The sequence below is a fragment of the Pongo abelii genome, chromosome 20 (genome assembly GCF_028885655.2).
Source record: "Pongo abelii isolate AG06213 chromosome 20, NHGRI_mPonAbe1-v2.0_pri, whole genome shotgun sequence".
Taxonomy (NCBI): domain Eukaryota; kingdom Metazoa; phylum Chordata; class Mammalia; order Primates; family Hominidae; genus Pongo; species Pongo abelii.
The window spans coordinates 13,105,649-13,121,457 of NC_072005.2; the positions used below are offsets into that span (position 1 = coordinate 13,105,649).

Sequence of the window (15,809 nt, forward strand, 5' to 3'; positions counted from 1 at the left end):
TTATACATGGCCCCTTTCACAGTACAAGTTTGTTTCGAGTGGGAGCTGAGGCCAGTGTTGGCTGTAGCCAGCAGGAATTCCTCTCTCACCCTAGTGGGAGCCATAACTATCTCCCCATCTGTAGCTGGAACATATATATATGTATTAAAACATATCTGTAGCTGGAACATATATATATATGTATTAAAAACATGCGTCCGGGCGCGGTGGCTCACGCCTGTAATCCCAGCACTTTAGGAGGCTGAGACAGGCGGATCACCAGGTCAGGAGATCGAGACCATCCTGGTTAACACTGTGAAACCCCGTCTCTTCTAAAAATACAAAAAATTAGCTGGTCCTGGTGGCGGGTGCCTGTAGTTCCCAGTACTCGGGAGGCTGAGGCAGGAGAATGGCGTGAACCCAGGAGGTGGGGCTTGCAGTGAGCCGAGATCGCACCATTGCACTCCAGCCTGAGCGACAGAGCGAGACTCCATCTCAAAAAAAAAAAAAAAAAAAAAAAAAATGCTGTCAGTTGGAGTTTATGTGCAACCCCAGGCTCCTCCTGGCTGCTGGAGCTTCCCCACCAGAGCTCTACTGAAGAGGCAGAGTCCTCTTGGAAACACGCACAAGCACACGTGCCTGCAAACACCAGAAGGAAGAGAGGGGGGTGCTGAAGAGGTGAGGGGGAGGCAAAGGAAGGACAGAGGGAGGGGAGCCAAGGGAGACAAGGAAGATCAGAAATGGGGATCCAAGGGGAAAGGCAGAGAGCTGAAGAAAAGAAGTAAGGTAGGGACTTGTTCCAGGGGCTGAGAAGGGGAGCTGGTGTGGGTGTGAGAAGGGCAATTTTGCAGGGGAACTTTGTGGCTGTTCCAGAGGATGCTGAGTGGCCCCCAAGGAAGAGAGGGGCCCAGAGTGGCCACTTGGCTGAGCCTGGCTCTGGTCTGGGTACTGCCAGAGGCCTCCAGCCCACAAGCTGTTGTTGCTGTGGAATGACCAGTGGTGTGCAGATGAATACAGAGTGGCCCCAGAACCTGGAGCCAAATCCCGTTTCAAAGGCTTCTTCAGCAGAGCCCACTTGGGCCCATGCGGAGACAGTCCAGTCTTATCGCCTGCTCCTTCATAGCCCTCCCTTCCAGAAGCCTGCAAAGTGGCCAGAACCATGGGCAGGGGAGGCCTCTGCCTCAGAGACATGGATCTCACGAGTAGCCCAGGTCCCCAGAGAAGGACAGCCAGCAGAGCTGCGTGTTTGTGTGACACGAGACAGCCTGACACCCCCAAACAGCATCGAGAATGAGCTGTGGGCTCTGAGATGCTCTCCCTCCTCTAGCCTGGCCCAGAAACCAGGGACCTCGAATGCCAGCCTGGCCAAGGCACCTGTCGGACACAGCGGCTGGGCTCAGGTTTTAGGCAGCTGCATTTGATGGGCCGAGTGGGAAGCAGTTGAGAGCACAGAGAACTCTCCAGCTTCCAGCACCAGCATGGAGGGAAACTCTTGAGTTGGTGTGGGGTGAGGGGAAGCAGCAGCACCCACTCTATCCCATCTCCAACCAGTATCTCCAGGGAATGCTAGGAGCCACAGTCCCTGAAGAGACTGGGAGGGTGGTTGGGTGGCCCTGAACTTGGGGGTACACAGTTAGTGTCCCCACTGGCTGGCAAGCAGGCTGGAGAGAAGCCTGAGGCCAGAAAGGCTTCCAGGGGACATGGCCCCAGAAGACTGGGGAATCAGAGAGACAGTCCTCGGGGGCGTGGGCCGACGACAGAGGATAAAAGATGAAAGATGGAGCCCGGCACCTGCCCGCGTTGTGCCAGCCGACACTGTCCCTGCCCCTCCACTGGCCCACAGGCCACCAGCTGGCCCATTGTCCCCAGTGAGAGAGCAGACACTGGAGGGGGCTCCCTTGTGGGCAGGGGCTCACTCATGTACGCCTGCCTGGCAGGGACTGCCAGGGGAGAGCCATCCCGGGCTCAGGGGCAAGGAGGGAAGAAGGGGGGTGGCCAAGAGATGGAGCGTGGAGACTGAGTGGGAGGCCCGGCCAGAGTCCGGGAGGCCGCCCTCCACCTTCAGAGTGGAGAACAGAGCCCTGCTGTGCTGCAGTCAGGTCCCCTCCTGTGCTGTTGGCAGTGGGCAGTGTGCGGGGCCTGCGAACAGGAGATAAAGAGTTCAGGCAGAGTGTTTTTTCTCACTAACCGTGGATTTGTGTATTTGTTCAGCTGGTGGCTCTGATAAGCCCCATTCTGCCAGATAAAAGCAGAGCAGCCCCGAGGCAGGGCCTGGGGAGGGGCATCCTAAAGGGGCCTTCCTCCTTTCTGTCCCAAATCCCAGGGTTATCCCCTCCCCCGGGGAAGCCCAGACAGGGAAGGCAGTCATGACATGGAGATGCTCTGCAGCTCCTGTCACCTGTCCAGAGCAGGTGTAGACCTCAACGCAAGGCTCCCCAAAGAGCCCGCCAGGTAAGAAAGCTGGCCCACGTTGTGCCTCTGGTGGGCAGGATGTCTGTCTCCTTGCCTCCCCAGGAGCCCTTTCACCATGGACCTAGTGGCCTCTCTGGGCCCTGCAGCCACTGGCTGGTTCCTGCCAGCCTCCTTCCTCCATCTATCCAAGGCACATCCCCGAGCTGACAGGGTGCTCAGAGACCTTCCCCCGTCACATCTCTGGTGTCCCGAGGTGCCTGCGGCCCTATCGGGGCAGGGGTCTCCTCTTGCTGAGCTTGTTAAGGCCCTGGCTAGAGATGGCCTGTGAGGACTTTAGCCACCTTTGAGTAGAGCTGCGGTGTCCCCTGCCCCTGGCTTCAGCCTTCCCTGCTCCTTTCACTGTGCTGGCCAGCGGGGAGAAGGGGAACACCGCTTGAGCAGATCAGTGGGCCCTGGCTGCAGCTGCCCCAGCCGCAGGCCTGGCTCCTGTGCCTCCGAGCCTGGGTCCAGATTTCCCATGTCTCTGCCTTTTGTCCTGGAGCTGAGCTGAGCATGTCAGGGGCCGGCGGTCGCGGCATTGTGGGCCTCCGGCTGAGGCCGCCAGCCGTAAGATGGCTGCCAAGGTCTAAAATGGCTGCCAGCAGCGCCCGGAGCAGCGCCCGGAGGCGCGTGGCAGGGACTGCACTCGCACCGGATCCTTGCTCCCACTTGCTCCTTTACATAGAGCTAATAGTAATAACAGCAATAACGTTTTGGGGCTGTGTCCTGATTTAGAAGGATTTCCTGTCTGTCGCGCTCTCCTGGAGCCCCATTTGTCTCTGCCTCAGTCGCTGGCCCACCTCCATCTCTTTGTCGGGTTCCCTCTCGGCTGGCCCTGGGCTGGGTACGCGTGTGCGCGGGCACATGGCTTGCCATCTCCACTTGGCCTTTGGCAGTGGGTCGGGACCGCTCCCATGGGGTGGACTGTGAGGCTTCCTCCTTCTTCCCCTGACTCCACTGATCCAGCTCTGGAGGGCTTGGTGGGGACCAAGTTGTCCCTAGGATGAGTGGGGTTCATAGCAGAGAGACCCCTGGGCAGCAGAGTGGGGACCACGTGCCCCTCGCTGAGCTCTGCACATGGGTCCTGACTTTGTGCTCTTCTCCAGCTATGATTTAGAGCAGCCACAGGACTGGGGTCTGAGGAGGCCCTGGGACGGGCTGCCTGCTCCGTAGACCCCTTGGCTGCCACTCCCGGACCGGCTGGGGCTCAAATCAGACCCAGAAACCCAGCAATGGGCCAAGGTGAAAGAGTGAGGTAGTATCAAGAAAGTTCACATTCACACCATGCTATGGCACAGAGAGGTTGCCCTCTCAGGGAACATGGGTGGGCTTCCTCCAGAGCAGAGAGTGCCACTAATAAAGAGATGGCTCAGGGCGGGAACCTCTTTTGCCAAACACACCACCAGGGCTGAGCGAAAAGGGAGGTATGAAAGGATACACCCCAAACCAGAGGTGGTGAAGTATATCCTTCCATATTAAAAGCACTTGTTAGCACTTTCCGTATTAAAAAGAACTACTTTTTCTTGACTTGCTACAATAGTATTTATTTTTTGGAATTAAAAAATCAAAAGTTAAGTGGGGATGGGGTGGAGGGGAAGTGGGGCCTGAAACAGTCACCCTTTTTCACCCATTACACTAAGGCAGGCGGCCTGGAGCATGGCCAGTGCTTTCAGCCCCAGACATGGTGGGGCCCTCATACTGCAAGTAGGGGTGCCACCCGGGTGGGCTGCATCCTGCCCTCCAGCCCCAGAACCCAGCTCTGTTCCTTGCCTCCCAGGTGACTGATGGGGTCCCTCACCCCAACCCTAGGGCTGATGTCACCTTTTGCAAACCTCCTTTATGGTGGGGGCCAGCAGGTTGAATCAGGGTGGTGGCGAGACCCAGGAGGCAGGAATGCTCTTTAAAGTCAGGCAAAGCCCTGGCCAATACCAAGGCACGTTTTTCAGATGCCACCCCCATGTGGTCCCCCTACGAGCAGCTGATGCTTCACCAAATGCCTGGCTTCCTCCTGCCCCACAACCTGCCTGGCCCCCCTCCACCACCCTCTCGCCAGCTGTCATGCCCAGGCAGGCATTCTGGAGGTCCCCGTTGTGCCCCTGGCACACAAAGCTTTGAGGACCAGGGGGATGGGGGTGGGGGGCTTTCCCAAGCTCAGCAAAATATTCACACACACACTCCACCCTGCCCCCAGCCCTCTGTGAGCTCCCACTGCACAATGAGCCCTTGTCTCGGGGCTCCCTCTGAGCAGCTGTGGCACCGGGGCATGAGACAGCCCAGACAGGCTGGCACAGAGCGGGCGACAGCGTCAGGGCAAACCTCCCCCCTCTGGGTTGCCAGGCACTGCCTCTAAGCATAAAGGTGAGGTGGGGGAGGCGCAGGCAGACAGGAATGGCTTCAATTAACCAAGTTAGGGAAGGGGATGCTCCTCTGGGAGCTGGAGCTGGGTGGGGGATGGGGGACCCTTGGGTCTGTCCCCGCTGTGGAGAGAGGTGGTCTCTGACTTCTCTCTTGGGACCCCTCCTTGCTCCTGACTCTCGGCCGGTGCTTCTTACCTGAGGGTGACTTTGCCCTTAAGGGCACAGTGGACAATGTCTTGGGACAGTTTGGGTTGTCACAACTGGGGTGCTAGTGTCATCTAGTGGGTGGAGGCCAGGGATGCTGCTCAGATATCCTACAGTGCACAGGATGGTCCCCACCACAGAGAGCAACCCAGCCCAAATGTCAGCAGTGCTGAGGCTGAGAAACCTGCACTGGGCATGTCTTTCCTTCCCTGCTTTGGGTCTCCTGGAGCCTCCCGGGGCTGGTTTCGGGAGAGGGTGGGGTGAAGGTTTCTGTGGCCAGGGTGGGCCCTCTCTGCTCTTGCACCAGGCTGGAGGGGCCAATGCTTGGCTGGTGCTTATGGGAACTTTGCTCCTGACACATTCTCCCCTTTTGTGTCTCCTGCAGAATCCGGACAATCAGATAGTTCAAACCAGCAAGGAGATGCGGACATCAAACCACTGCCCAACGGTCAGTGCCCCCCACCTGCCCAGCTGCCCTTATCCTTCATGCCCCTCCACTTCCTTCCCCCACCCTGGCTGCCCTGGCCACCCTCACTTCTTCCCCTTCATTCAGCTGTCCCTTGACTGAGCTTAGCCTGCTGTCCTGAGGGGATGGGGGCACACCTAGAGAATCCCCCCTGTTCGGTGTAGACCTGAGGGCCAGCCTGGAGCTGGAAACGGGACTTGGGAGGGAGAAGCAACAGTGGGGAAGACCTTTGGAAATAGCCAGGCAGCCCCCTTCTGGCCTTGTCTTGACTCACTCATCCTTTCCGCTCTTCAGGGCACTTAAGTTTCCAGGACTGTTTTGTGACTTCCGGGGTCTGGAATGTGACAGAGCTGGTGAGAGTATCACAGAGTAAGTGAGTCCTTCCTTCCAGGCCAGGGATGGGGATTGAAAGTGAGGATGTGGGACCTCATGGGATGTCCTCCTAATGGGGTCTTAGGGCAGGTGGATGGGGACAGATGCTTTCTGGGACACTCTCGGCTCCATTGGTGCTGGGCTGGGTACAATAGAGTCTTCCAGAGAGGCCTGTCTCCAGTCTCCATTGCTTTGGAGGAAAAAGAAAAAGTCACAACCAAAGGCTCTTCTGTGACCCACAAGCTGGGAGGAGGTTCCTCAGCAGCCCAGATGGCCCACTTTCTCCCATCTCCTGGCCCCACAGTAAACTCACCCTGGGCTTCTGGGAAGCCGTTCATGACAACGAAACAGACCCCATCAGACCTCCCCCCACCTCCAAAGCTCATCATCCTCTCGTTCTTCCAGCTCCTGTTGCAACAGCATCAGGGCCCAACTTCTCGCTGGCGGACCTGGAGAGTCCCAGCTACTACAACATCAACCAGGTGACCCTGGGGCGGCGGTCCATCACCTCCCCTCCTTCCACCAGGTAAGCCCAGTGGCCCTGCCTTTCCATCTTCTCTCCACTCCCCCCATGGCCAGGGCCGTCCCAGTGGCTATAGTCAGCTGTGTCACCAAGGCTGGGGTGCTTCAGAATGTCACCTCTCATTGAGGGCACTGGCTCTAACACTTTAGAGTCCACCATGCACAGTCACCCACTGAGCTCCTGCTTTGTGCTGTCATGAAGGACCCAGCCCTGGGGACACAAACTCACACAAGGCATAGCTTTGCCTGGAAGTGGGAGTCCAAGAAGGTCTCTGTCTTGGGGAGGTGACATTTGAGCCCAGACACAGAGGGGGTTGTTGGAGGGTGTGGGGAAAATGTTCCAGGAGAAGAGGGTAGCCTGTATCCCAGTTCAGCCTGCACTGGCTGGCGGGACCACCCTGCAGAGGGCTTTGGAGGCCAGAAGAAGGCATTTAGACTTCATCCCTGGGTAGTGGGGACCCCTGAGGGGTTTTAACCAGGGGATGCTGAGGGTGTGTGTTCCAGAAAGCTCTCTCCAGCAGCAGTGTGTGTGGGCGGGACTGATAGCCAGTTAGGAGGCCATTGGAAAGGCTAGAGTGGGGGAGGGCCTGGAGGGTGGGGTGGATGGAGAGGGAGGGAGCTGCTTCGGAGGCAGGGATGTGGGTTCTGGCCAGGGCAAGTTGTGCTGGGCAGGTCCACTCCACTTTTTTATTTTAAACATGGGTGTTTATATTAATTGCGAGATTTTGGGCATTCATTTTGATTTTTTTAAAAATATGGGACTAGGCCGGGTGGGGTGGCTCACGCCTGTAATCCCAGCACTTTGGGAGGCTGAGATGGGCGGATCACAAGGTCAGGAGATCAGGACCATCCTGGCTAACACGGTGAAACCCCATCTCTACTTAAAAATACAAAAAATTAGCCGGGCATGGTGGTGGGCACCTGTAGTCCCAGCTACTTGGGAGGCTGAGGCAGGAGAATGGCGTGAAACCGGGAGGCGGAGCTTGCAGTGAGCCGAGATCATGCCACTGCACTCCAGCCTGGGTGACAGAGTGAGACTCCATCTCAAAAAAAAAAAAAAGGGACTAAAATATTCCTTATATTGATGACTGAGTTTTATGGCATTTTTGTCCCCCTGACATTTTTGTCCCTGTGAGTACGTCATTCACCTCACCCGAGCCCTGGGGGCTGCCAGGAAATCATAGGTGGGATACAGGAGGCAGCTGAGGGTTTTGCCGTCTTCTCTGATATGGGCGGCTTGGAGGACCGTGGCATCACAGATTGGGAAGGGGCTTGAGGAAGAGGAGCAGGTTGAAGCTGATGGCTTGAGGGGCCCTAGGGCTGATCTTGGGGTTGGGCACGCAGTGAGTGCCCAGAAATGCTGCTGTTGGCCGGCACCACTCCCCACCCAGAGGGCCATCTATGCACAGTTCTTTAGCCTGGACACTTGGTCACTCCCTGGAGCCTCGGCCCATTCTTGGCCCATCTGACCCTTTCTTTCTTCCCCAGCACCACCAAGCGCCCCAAGTCCATCGATGACAGCGAGATGGAGAGCCCTGTTGACGACGTGTTCTATCCCGGGACAGGCCGTTCCCCAGCAGCTGGCAGCAGCCAGTCCAGTGGGTGGCCCAACGATGTGGATGCAGGTATGGGTGCGGGGGATCCTGACCCAGAGCAAGGGCAGCCTAGAGCCTTTTTGTCCCCTTCTCAGTTTACCTGGTGAGCCTCCCATCAGTTGTCCCCCTGTCGGGGGGCATTACCCATCTGTTTTCTTGCCTCCTGATCTTCCAGGGAGGGCAGAGCAGGCTGAAGGAAGGGAGTGGAGGTGAGGAGGGGTGCTGTGAGAGTCAGCAGCAGAGCCCGTGGTATGGCGGTGGGAAGCAGAGGGGATGCCAAGCCTCTGCTGCCCCACAGTGGGGTGGCCACAGCCCCTCCTGGTATTTCTCTAGAGGTTGCCCCACCCTGTGGCCTCATGGTTTAAAGCAGTTTCTCACCCTGGGGGCTCATCATTCTGTGTAGGGGGATTGTTCTGTGCATGGCAGGATGTTTAGCAGCATCCCTGGCCTCCACCTACCAGATGCCAGCAGCAAAACCCCCACCCCCAGTTTTGATGACCAAAAATGCCTCCAGACATTGTCAAACGTTCCCTAGTGGGACAGAATCCTCCCAGGATGAGAACCACTGGTCTCAAGGGCCCAGCTTTACAGAGAGAGGCTCAGAGTCTAGTGAAGAATGAGCAGAGTCCTTTTGAGACCAGGTAGGGAAGCTAGCGAAGGGGAGAGAGTACAGAGGAAGCCAGCTCAGACCTTCCCAGTCCCCTCTAGGGATCTTCTTCTTGTTGAACCCACCCCCCTTCACCTCCATTCTTGACTGAGGGTGCAGATAGACCTAGAGAGGACTCTGGAAGAGAGCGTGTTACACGTGCATGTGTGTGTGCATGTGCATGAGCACATGTGTGTGAGGAGGCTGGCTGCAAGAGCCCCCTGCTGACGTGCCAGTGATACAGCCTGTTTATCCTCACTGTGGGTGTGACAGGGCCTGGGAGTGCAGACTCACGCGTGTGGGTTGTGCACAGGGCATGTCTGCTCTGGACAGGCCTGGGCCCTGGGCATCATTCTCCTCCTCCAAAAGGTGAGGGTCTGACCTAATGGTACTTTGTCTGATGTTTTCCAGATATGCCCCTACTGGGAAGGGCCAAGTGGGCAGGCAGAGGCTGGGGTGGAGCGAGGTGGGGCTGGGAGGCACTCCTGCTTTTCTGCTGCCCCAAAATGAATGCAAGTTCTGGCAACTTCTCCTCCTCCTGGGAGGAGGAAAGGAGGGCTCGCCTCCAGGCCTCAGGCTGAGGGAGTGGGCTGGAGACCCTCTAGATGGCCAGCAGAGGCTGGCCTCTGTGAGAAGGCTTCCTTGCGTGACTCTGGGGCCCCTCCCAGGCTCTCCTCGTGGCAGGCAGGGACTTGGTCCAGCATGGGCCACATGCTTTCCTAGGGGAGCCTTGAGAGGCAGACGGGAGTTGAGAAGGCCCGGGAGACTCTTGGGCTACATCCTGGGTCCCTGGCCAGGGCCTCAGTAGGTGACCCCTTCTGCAAGGACTGCCCCTGTGCACAGTGCATAGAGGACTGTGTCTGCAGCTGGCTCCTGGGGCAAGGGCTCCTGGGCTCCTGTGCCCAGACCTAGTTCCTGAGGAGCCCCCCTCTTCCTGGCTCCTGCTCTCTCCTTTCTTGGCTGTCTGCTTTTGCGCCTGCCATTTCTGCATTTCTGCTCCTTCCGGCAGTCCTGCCACGCACGGCCCCCCAACATCCTCCTGCAGCACCCTCTGGCTCCCTTTCCCCCTCACCCCGCTGTGTGTTGTTTCCATGGGCTGCAACAAATTGCCAATTAAGCAGCCCAGCTGCAGGACAGGGAACAGCTGGGGAGGCACTGTGCGGCCGTGGGGACAGCTGTGCACAGCTGGTAGGATGCTCCCCCCTCCCCACTGTGCCAGCTATCAGGTGGCACACAGCTGCCGCCAGATAACACCTCTGCTGGCGGCTGGGAGTTCGCCCTTCCCCCGCCCCTTCCCTCTGCGGTTACGATGGCTCTTTATTTCTCTGTTCTGCAGCCCCTCCACCCTTCACCCAAACTGACTTGATTTGTCCTCCAAGGATGGCAGCTCTTGAGATCTGTCCCAACTCTACCTTATCCTTCTCAGCCTGGGCACAACCTTAAAGCTCAGCCCAAGATGGGAGTTGATCTTTCCAGAAGAACTTGGCCCCCTGGGGGCCCTGCTTTGTCATTTGGATGCCATGGCCACAGGGCAGAGATGAATTTCTAAAGACAGACCTCAAACAAGGTGTTCTCTGTGCCCTTGTTTCATGCTGAATGCCACCCACACCTCTGGCACCAGAAGCAGGGCAGAGCCCTGAAATTACCCATCCTATGGTAGCTGAGCTTCTGGGTCCCCTGGCTGGGAGAGTCCTCTCCCCTCTGGCTCTGCCTCCACAGCCCGGTTAGGCCTGAGCAGCCCAAGGGCTCTCCAGGTCCTCTGGCCTCTGTCCTTGCTCTTTCGCTGGGCATTGTGTCCCTCCTGAGGGCTCATGGCTGTGTGCTCCCTTCCCTAAATGGGGCCCTGGCTTCTTCCCGCCAGAACCTCCCATGGCCCAGGGCACCATGGCATAGACCCCAGCCTGTCCCTCCCAAACTTACCCCTTCCCGGCTCTCAAGCTGGCGCCCTGGGGTTCCTCCTGCACTCCTTTCCCAATGTTGGTCCTGCATCCCACCCTTTCACTTCATTACCTGCTTGCCAGGGCACAGGCTGGTCCCCTTGCTCACCCCCTGCCTGGCACGCACCACCCCACATTACCCAGGGGCCTCGTTTTCCTCTCTGGTCAGAAGCACCCCTTGGCTGGCCTACACACAGGGTCTCGGAACCAGGCCCAGAACAAGGCCTGGGACTGGGCAAGGAGCAGCAGGAGCGAGCACAGTGGAGGAAGGGGCAGTGGGGAGGGGCTGAGGAGAGAAGGAGCAAGCTGCTGGCTTCCCGCCTTCCCTGCGCCCACCCCAGCCCAGCTAAACCTGCCCTGTGTTGCTGCTTCCTCCCTCCAGGCCCGGCTTCTCTAAAGAAGTCAGGAAAGCTGGACTTCTGCAGTGCCCTCTCCTCTCAGGGCAGCTCCCCGCGCATGGCTTTCACCCACCACCCGCTGCCTGTGCTTGCTGGAGTCAGACCAGGTGAGAAACGGGGGGCCCCGGAGGGGGGCAGTTGGGGAGGTGGCTGAGTATCTAGGGGCAGCTGGCCAGGTGAAGGGGCCAGGGCTGACCCCGAGTGACAGCCCCAAGCTCTCCGAGTGGGCCGTGATGCAGCAGCGGGTGGGCATGGGAGCCGGCCCCTGCTTCACGTAGCAGCACCTCATCGAGGACCAAGCCGGGCCCCTAGGCTGCCCACCTGGCTCCTGAGCAACCTCCCACTTCTCACTCCTCACGTGCGTGGGTGCTACATACAACACAGGCCTGTCCCGAGTTCTCTCCAACTCTGGCCCAGTTCTCCTTTTGTCCTGCCAGCTGTGGGCGGGAAGACACAGCCTTCTGCCCTGCCCTCCTGCCGGCTCCTCTCTCCCACCTCCTGGCTGAGCCCAGGCTCTGGTTTTTAGCCGGCATGAGCCCAGGTTGATGTGGCGCCTGGATGGAGAAGAGTACTCCTAAGGAGCCCAGGCTCCTGCAGCAAGTAGCTACCTTGTCTGGGCCTCCCTGCCACTTTCTAGAAAGGAAGGGCTGGGTCTAGGGGACAGGTGGTACCTGGGCTGCTCCCCAGGAAAAGGAACTGCCCACTGCCGTGGGGCTGCTATCTGACTTCAGTGTCCCAGTTGAGAAGGTGCTCAGGATGAGAACACCTAGATCGCCCTGAGAAGATAGGATCAGGCAGGAGGCTGTGGGAGCTGAGACCTCAGCCCTGTCACTCCTTCACTTTCTTCTTCCCTCTCTGGGCACCCACCTGGCAGCAAGAGGCCTGGACTTTTTCTGGACATGGCCCTATGTCCGCCTGCCATCTCCTGGGCTTGTATGTAGGACACAGAAAATGAGGAGGTTTACCTCCTGGCTTCCTCCTTGGGGCCTCCTGGCTGGGAGCCCAGAGGCAGCCGGTGCTGGGGCAGGGTGTGGTGGCCGCAAGGTGGGGGTGGGGAGCCCAGGCCCTCTACACAGGCAGCAGGAGGGCGCAGGCCTGGCTCCTCCAGCTCCAACTCAGCTTTTATGAACTCCAGAGAGAAGCCAAGTTTCCTCAGCCCCCTAATGAAACCGAGAGCAAGAGCGAGCTGATTGGAAACAGACGGGAGGAGGAAGAGCTGGGGCCTGCTCTGGGTTGGGAATTGCATGTGCAAGGACGCGTATGTGAGGACACGTGTGTTAGTGATGAGGCTGAGCACATGAGAACACCGCCTAGGTGGCGGTGGCTGGGTGCACACCAGCTCGCACTCAGGAGATGTGTGTGTGTATGTCAGACAGCCATCCTGAGCAGACGCTGGCTTTGTCTTCATCCAGAGCCCCAGGGAACCCTCTGCCTCCTCTTGTCCCCCACCCAGTCTCCCACCCAGGGCCTGAATTAAGGCAGGGCTACTGAGGCACTCACCTTAGGTGCAGAGTGTCAGCAAGTATCAAAAACTCAGTCATCAAGATAAATAATATTTTAATGGAATATGTTTTAAAATCCAAACTATTGGAAAAAAAAGGGTATGATAAGCAAACACCAGTTTTTGTTTGTTTGTTTGTTTTTGTTTTTCTTTTTTTAAAGACAGTTTCCTGCTCTATTACTCAGGCTGAATGCAGTGGCACGATTATAGCTCACTGAAGCCTTGAACTCCCAGACTCAAGTGATCCCTCCTGTGTGCCACCCTGGCTAATTTTTAAATGTTTGTTGTAGAGACGGGGTCTTGTTATGTTTCCCAGGCTGACCTCCAACTCCTGGATCATGTGATCCTCCCACCTTGGCCTCCCAAAGCACTGGGATTACAGGTATGAGCCACAGCACTCAGCCATGTCTTTGTTTAAAATGGTTTAAAATGTTGAGGCTGGGTACAGTGGCTCATGCTTGTAATCCCTGTGCTTTGGGAGGCCAAGGCAGGAAGACTGCTTGAGGCCAGGAGTTCGAGGCTGCAGTGAGCTGTGATCATGCCACTGCACTACAGCCTGGATGACAGGGCGAGATCCTGTCTCCATTTAAAAGATACTGGCTGGGCGCGGTGTCTCACACCTGTAATCCCAGCACTTTGGGAGGCCGAGGTGGGCGGATCACAAGGTCAGGAGATCGAGACCATCCTGGCTAACACGGTGAAACCCCGTCTCTACTAAAAATACAAAAAATTAGCCGGGCATGGTGGTGGGCGCCTGTAGTCCCAGCTACTCGGGAGGCTGAGGCAGGAGAATGGCGTGAACCCGGGAGGCAGAGCTTGCAGTGAGCTAAGATCACGCCACTGCACTCCAGCCTGGGCGACAGAGCGAGACTCAGTCCCCCCCCCAAAAAAAAAAAATTCTTCTTTAGGCTGGGCACAGTGGCTCATGCCTGTAATCCCAGCACTTTGGGAGGCCAAGGCAGGCAGATCACTTGAGCCCAGGAGTTTGAGATTAACCAGGGCAATATGGCAAAATCTCATCTCTAGGGAAAAAAAAAGCAAAAATCTGCCAGGCCTGGTGGGGTGCACCTGTAGTGCTGGTTACTTGGGGGGCTGAGGCGGGAGGATTGCATGAGCCCAGGAGGATCGCTTGCAGTGATCCATGTTTGTGCCACTGCACTCCAGTCTGGATGACAGAGCAAGACCCTGTCTCAAATAATAATAATAACACTTTTTTAAAAAGCCAAATAAAATAAAGACAAGATCCTACCCTGCCTCATCTGCCTCATCCTAATCTCCCAGCACTGGTTGTGATCAAACTTTATTTACAAAAACAAATGGCTGGCCTTTGGACCCTAGTTTGCCTATTGATTATTATTATTATTTTTTTGTATTGCATTAAAACATCATGGATCCTGATGACTGACTTTTTTGTGCCGCCTTAACTTTTGTGGCTGTGGCGGCTGCCTTACCTGCTCAGGATCCTCAGGACCCTCAGCCCTCTGACCGGCAGCTCCCCTCCTCTCCTGTCCCTCCCACTGGCTGCCTCCTTGGCCCTGACGCCCTTTTTTCCCTGCCCACGTGCATGCAGGGAGCCCCCGGGCCACAGCGTCAGCCCTGCACTTCCCCTCCACGTCCATCATCCAGCAGTCGAGCCCGTATTTCACGCACCCGACCATCCGCTACCACCACCACCACGGGCAGGACTCACTGAAGGAGTTTGTGCAGTTTGTGTGCTCGGATGGCTCGGGCCAGGCCACCGGACAGGTGAGTCCAGAGGGCCCCAGGAGCCCGGCTACAGCCTCATCTCCACATCTATCTGTCTGTCTCAGGGCTCACAGGATGAGGGCCCAAAAGCCAGAAGCCCGCCTGGGGCTAGAGCAGCAGGGAACTGGTAGTACCAAACGCCTCGATTTTTTGGGTCTGGGGACGGGGGTCTGTGTATTATGCCAGGGCCTGTCTATCATGGTCCGGAGAGGTGGGGGCAGCATCTGGGCCCCCTTGCTCAGTCAGGCTCCTTGCCCTTCCCATTGTCCTTGCCCCCTCAGCAGGAGTGAACTCATGATGATCCAACCCGGATCTGGGCCCTGACCCCCCAGCACTCCTCTTAAACCTCGGGGCTGCAAGGGTTTGCTAGATTCTAGACCAGGGTTTCCCCAGTATCAGCACTGTTGACATTTGGGGCTGCTTATTCACTATTGTGTGAGACCATCCAGTGCACTGTAGGATGTTGAGCAATATCCCTGGCCTCCACCTGCTAGATGCCAGGAGCACCTCCTCCTCCCCAATCTTGATAATAAAAAAATGTCTCCAGATTTCAGTGTGCCCAGGAGGGCAAGACCATCCCTAGTGAGGAGCACTGTGTCAAGGGAAAGCCCCGATCCACATAGCTGCCATGGAGACTCCTGCTGGCAGGACTTTTAACAAAGGGTTCCCAGGATGGTCCTGCTTCTAGAGTGAAACCCTGCTGCTCCTCAGCCCTGGGAGACACACTGGCTCCCCCCAGAGCCCTTCTCTGTCACTGACAGAAACTCAGGGTTGCTCAGCGAAAGAATGATCCCAGGAGGTGGTGGGCCAGAGATGACCCTTCAGTGGGACAACGGTCCCTGGTTGGAATGTGGAGGTTTCTAGACCTCTGGGAAAAGTCCAGAGCCTCAGCAGCATGCTGTAATAGGAGAAGCACAAGCTCCTCTGTAGCCAGCCCTCCCAGCCTGGAAGCCTGCTGTGAGAGGTCAGGCAGGGAGGATGCTCAAAGGGCTGTGGTGGGGAAAGGCATCCCGGAAGCCCACACCAGAGGCTGCCTGCTGCCACCAGCCCCGTGCTGCCTTGGTGTGCTCTGGCAGAGCGAGCATTTGCTAAGCGCTGGTGTATTGATTTGCGGTGGGGCCGTGGCTCCGCCTCCTCACTCTGTCCCTAAGGGAAGCCAGTCCTCTTCCCTTCCTCCTGTTCCCCTCCTGCTCCTTTCCTCCTTGACTCCCTTCTCCCTTTGCCCTTCGACGGTTTCTCTTGGCTGACTCTGCAGCTCCTTAGTGTACTGGTAGCTTTGCCCACCTCTCTCTGGACAAGCTCTGTCCACTTTTAGGGCCATGGAGGGAAGAGCAGACCTGACCTCTGACAGCTGCTGTGCTTGCATCAGAGATGCCAGCAGAGTTCACGGGGAGCTACCAGCCTATGCCCGGCCTCCAAGGGGCCTGGGGTCTGGGATATGTGTCAGAGAGGCCTGGAACATTACCTTACCTGCTTTCTTAACTACCGAGGCAGCCAGGATTTGGAGTCAAATTCAGGCTGGCCTAGAGACCAGCCAAGGTTAGGCCAAGGAGCCAAACCTAACCACAGAACCCTTGAGAAAGTGGGTCATTTAGTCCCCTGGCCATTCTGAGCCTCTGGTCCTGAGGGCTGGGT

The 15,809-nt window shown here is 57.4% G+C and overlaps 1 protein-coding gene across 11 annotated transcripts in view; it reads left to right on the plus strand.

Moving 5' to 3' along the window:
- The window catches only part of NFIX (nuclear factor I X), a 113,552-nt gene that overhangs the window by 82,382 nt on the left and 15,361 nt on the right, over nucleotides 1-15,809 (plus strand). For 8 of the 11 annotated variants that reach the window (XM_054539846.2, XM_054539845.2, XM_054539849.2 and 5 more), the window contains 6 exons: nucleotides 5,377-5,439; nucleotides 5,752-5,826; nucleotides 6,235-6,355; nucleotides 7,840-7,976; nucleotides 10,912-11,034; nucleotides 13,999-14,174. In XM_054539846.2, coding sequence (XP_054395821.1) covers nucleotides 5,377-5,439; nucleotides 5,752-5,826; nucleotides 6,235-6,355; nucleotides 7,840-7,976; nucleotides 10,912-11,034; nucleotides 13,999-14,174 — 695 coding nt within the window. The remainder of the gene's footprint in view (nucleotides 1-5,376; nucleotides 5,440-5,751; nucleotides 5,827-6,234; nucleotides 6,356-7,839; nucleotides 7,977-10,911; nucleotides 11,035-13,998; nucleotides 14,175-15,809) is intronic. The other 3 variants (XM_063719994.1, XM_054539844.2, XM_063719993.1) reach the window with 1 other exon arrangement.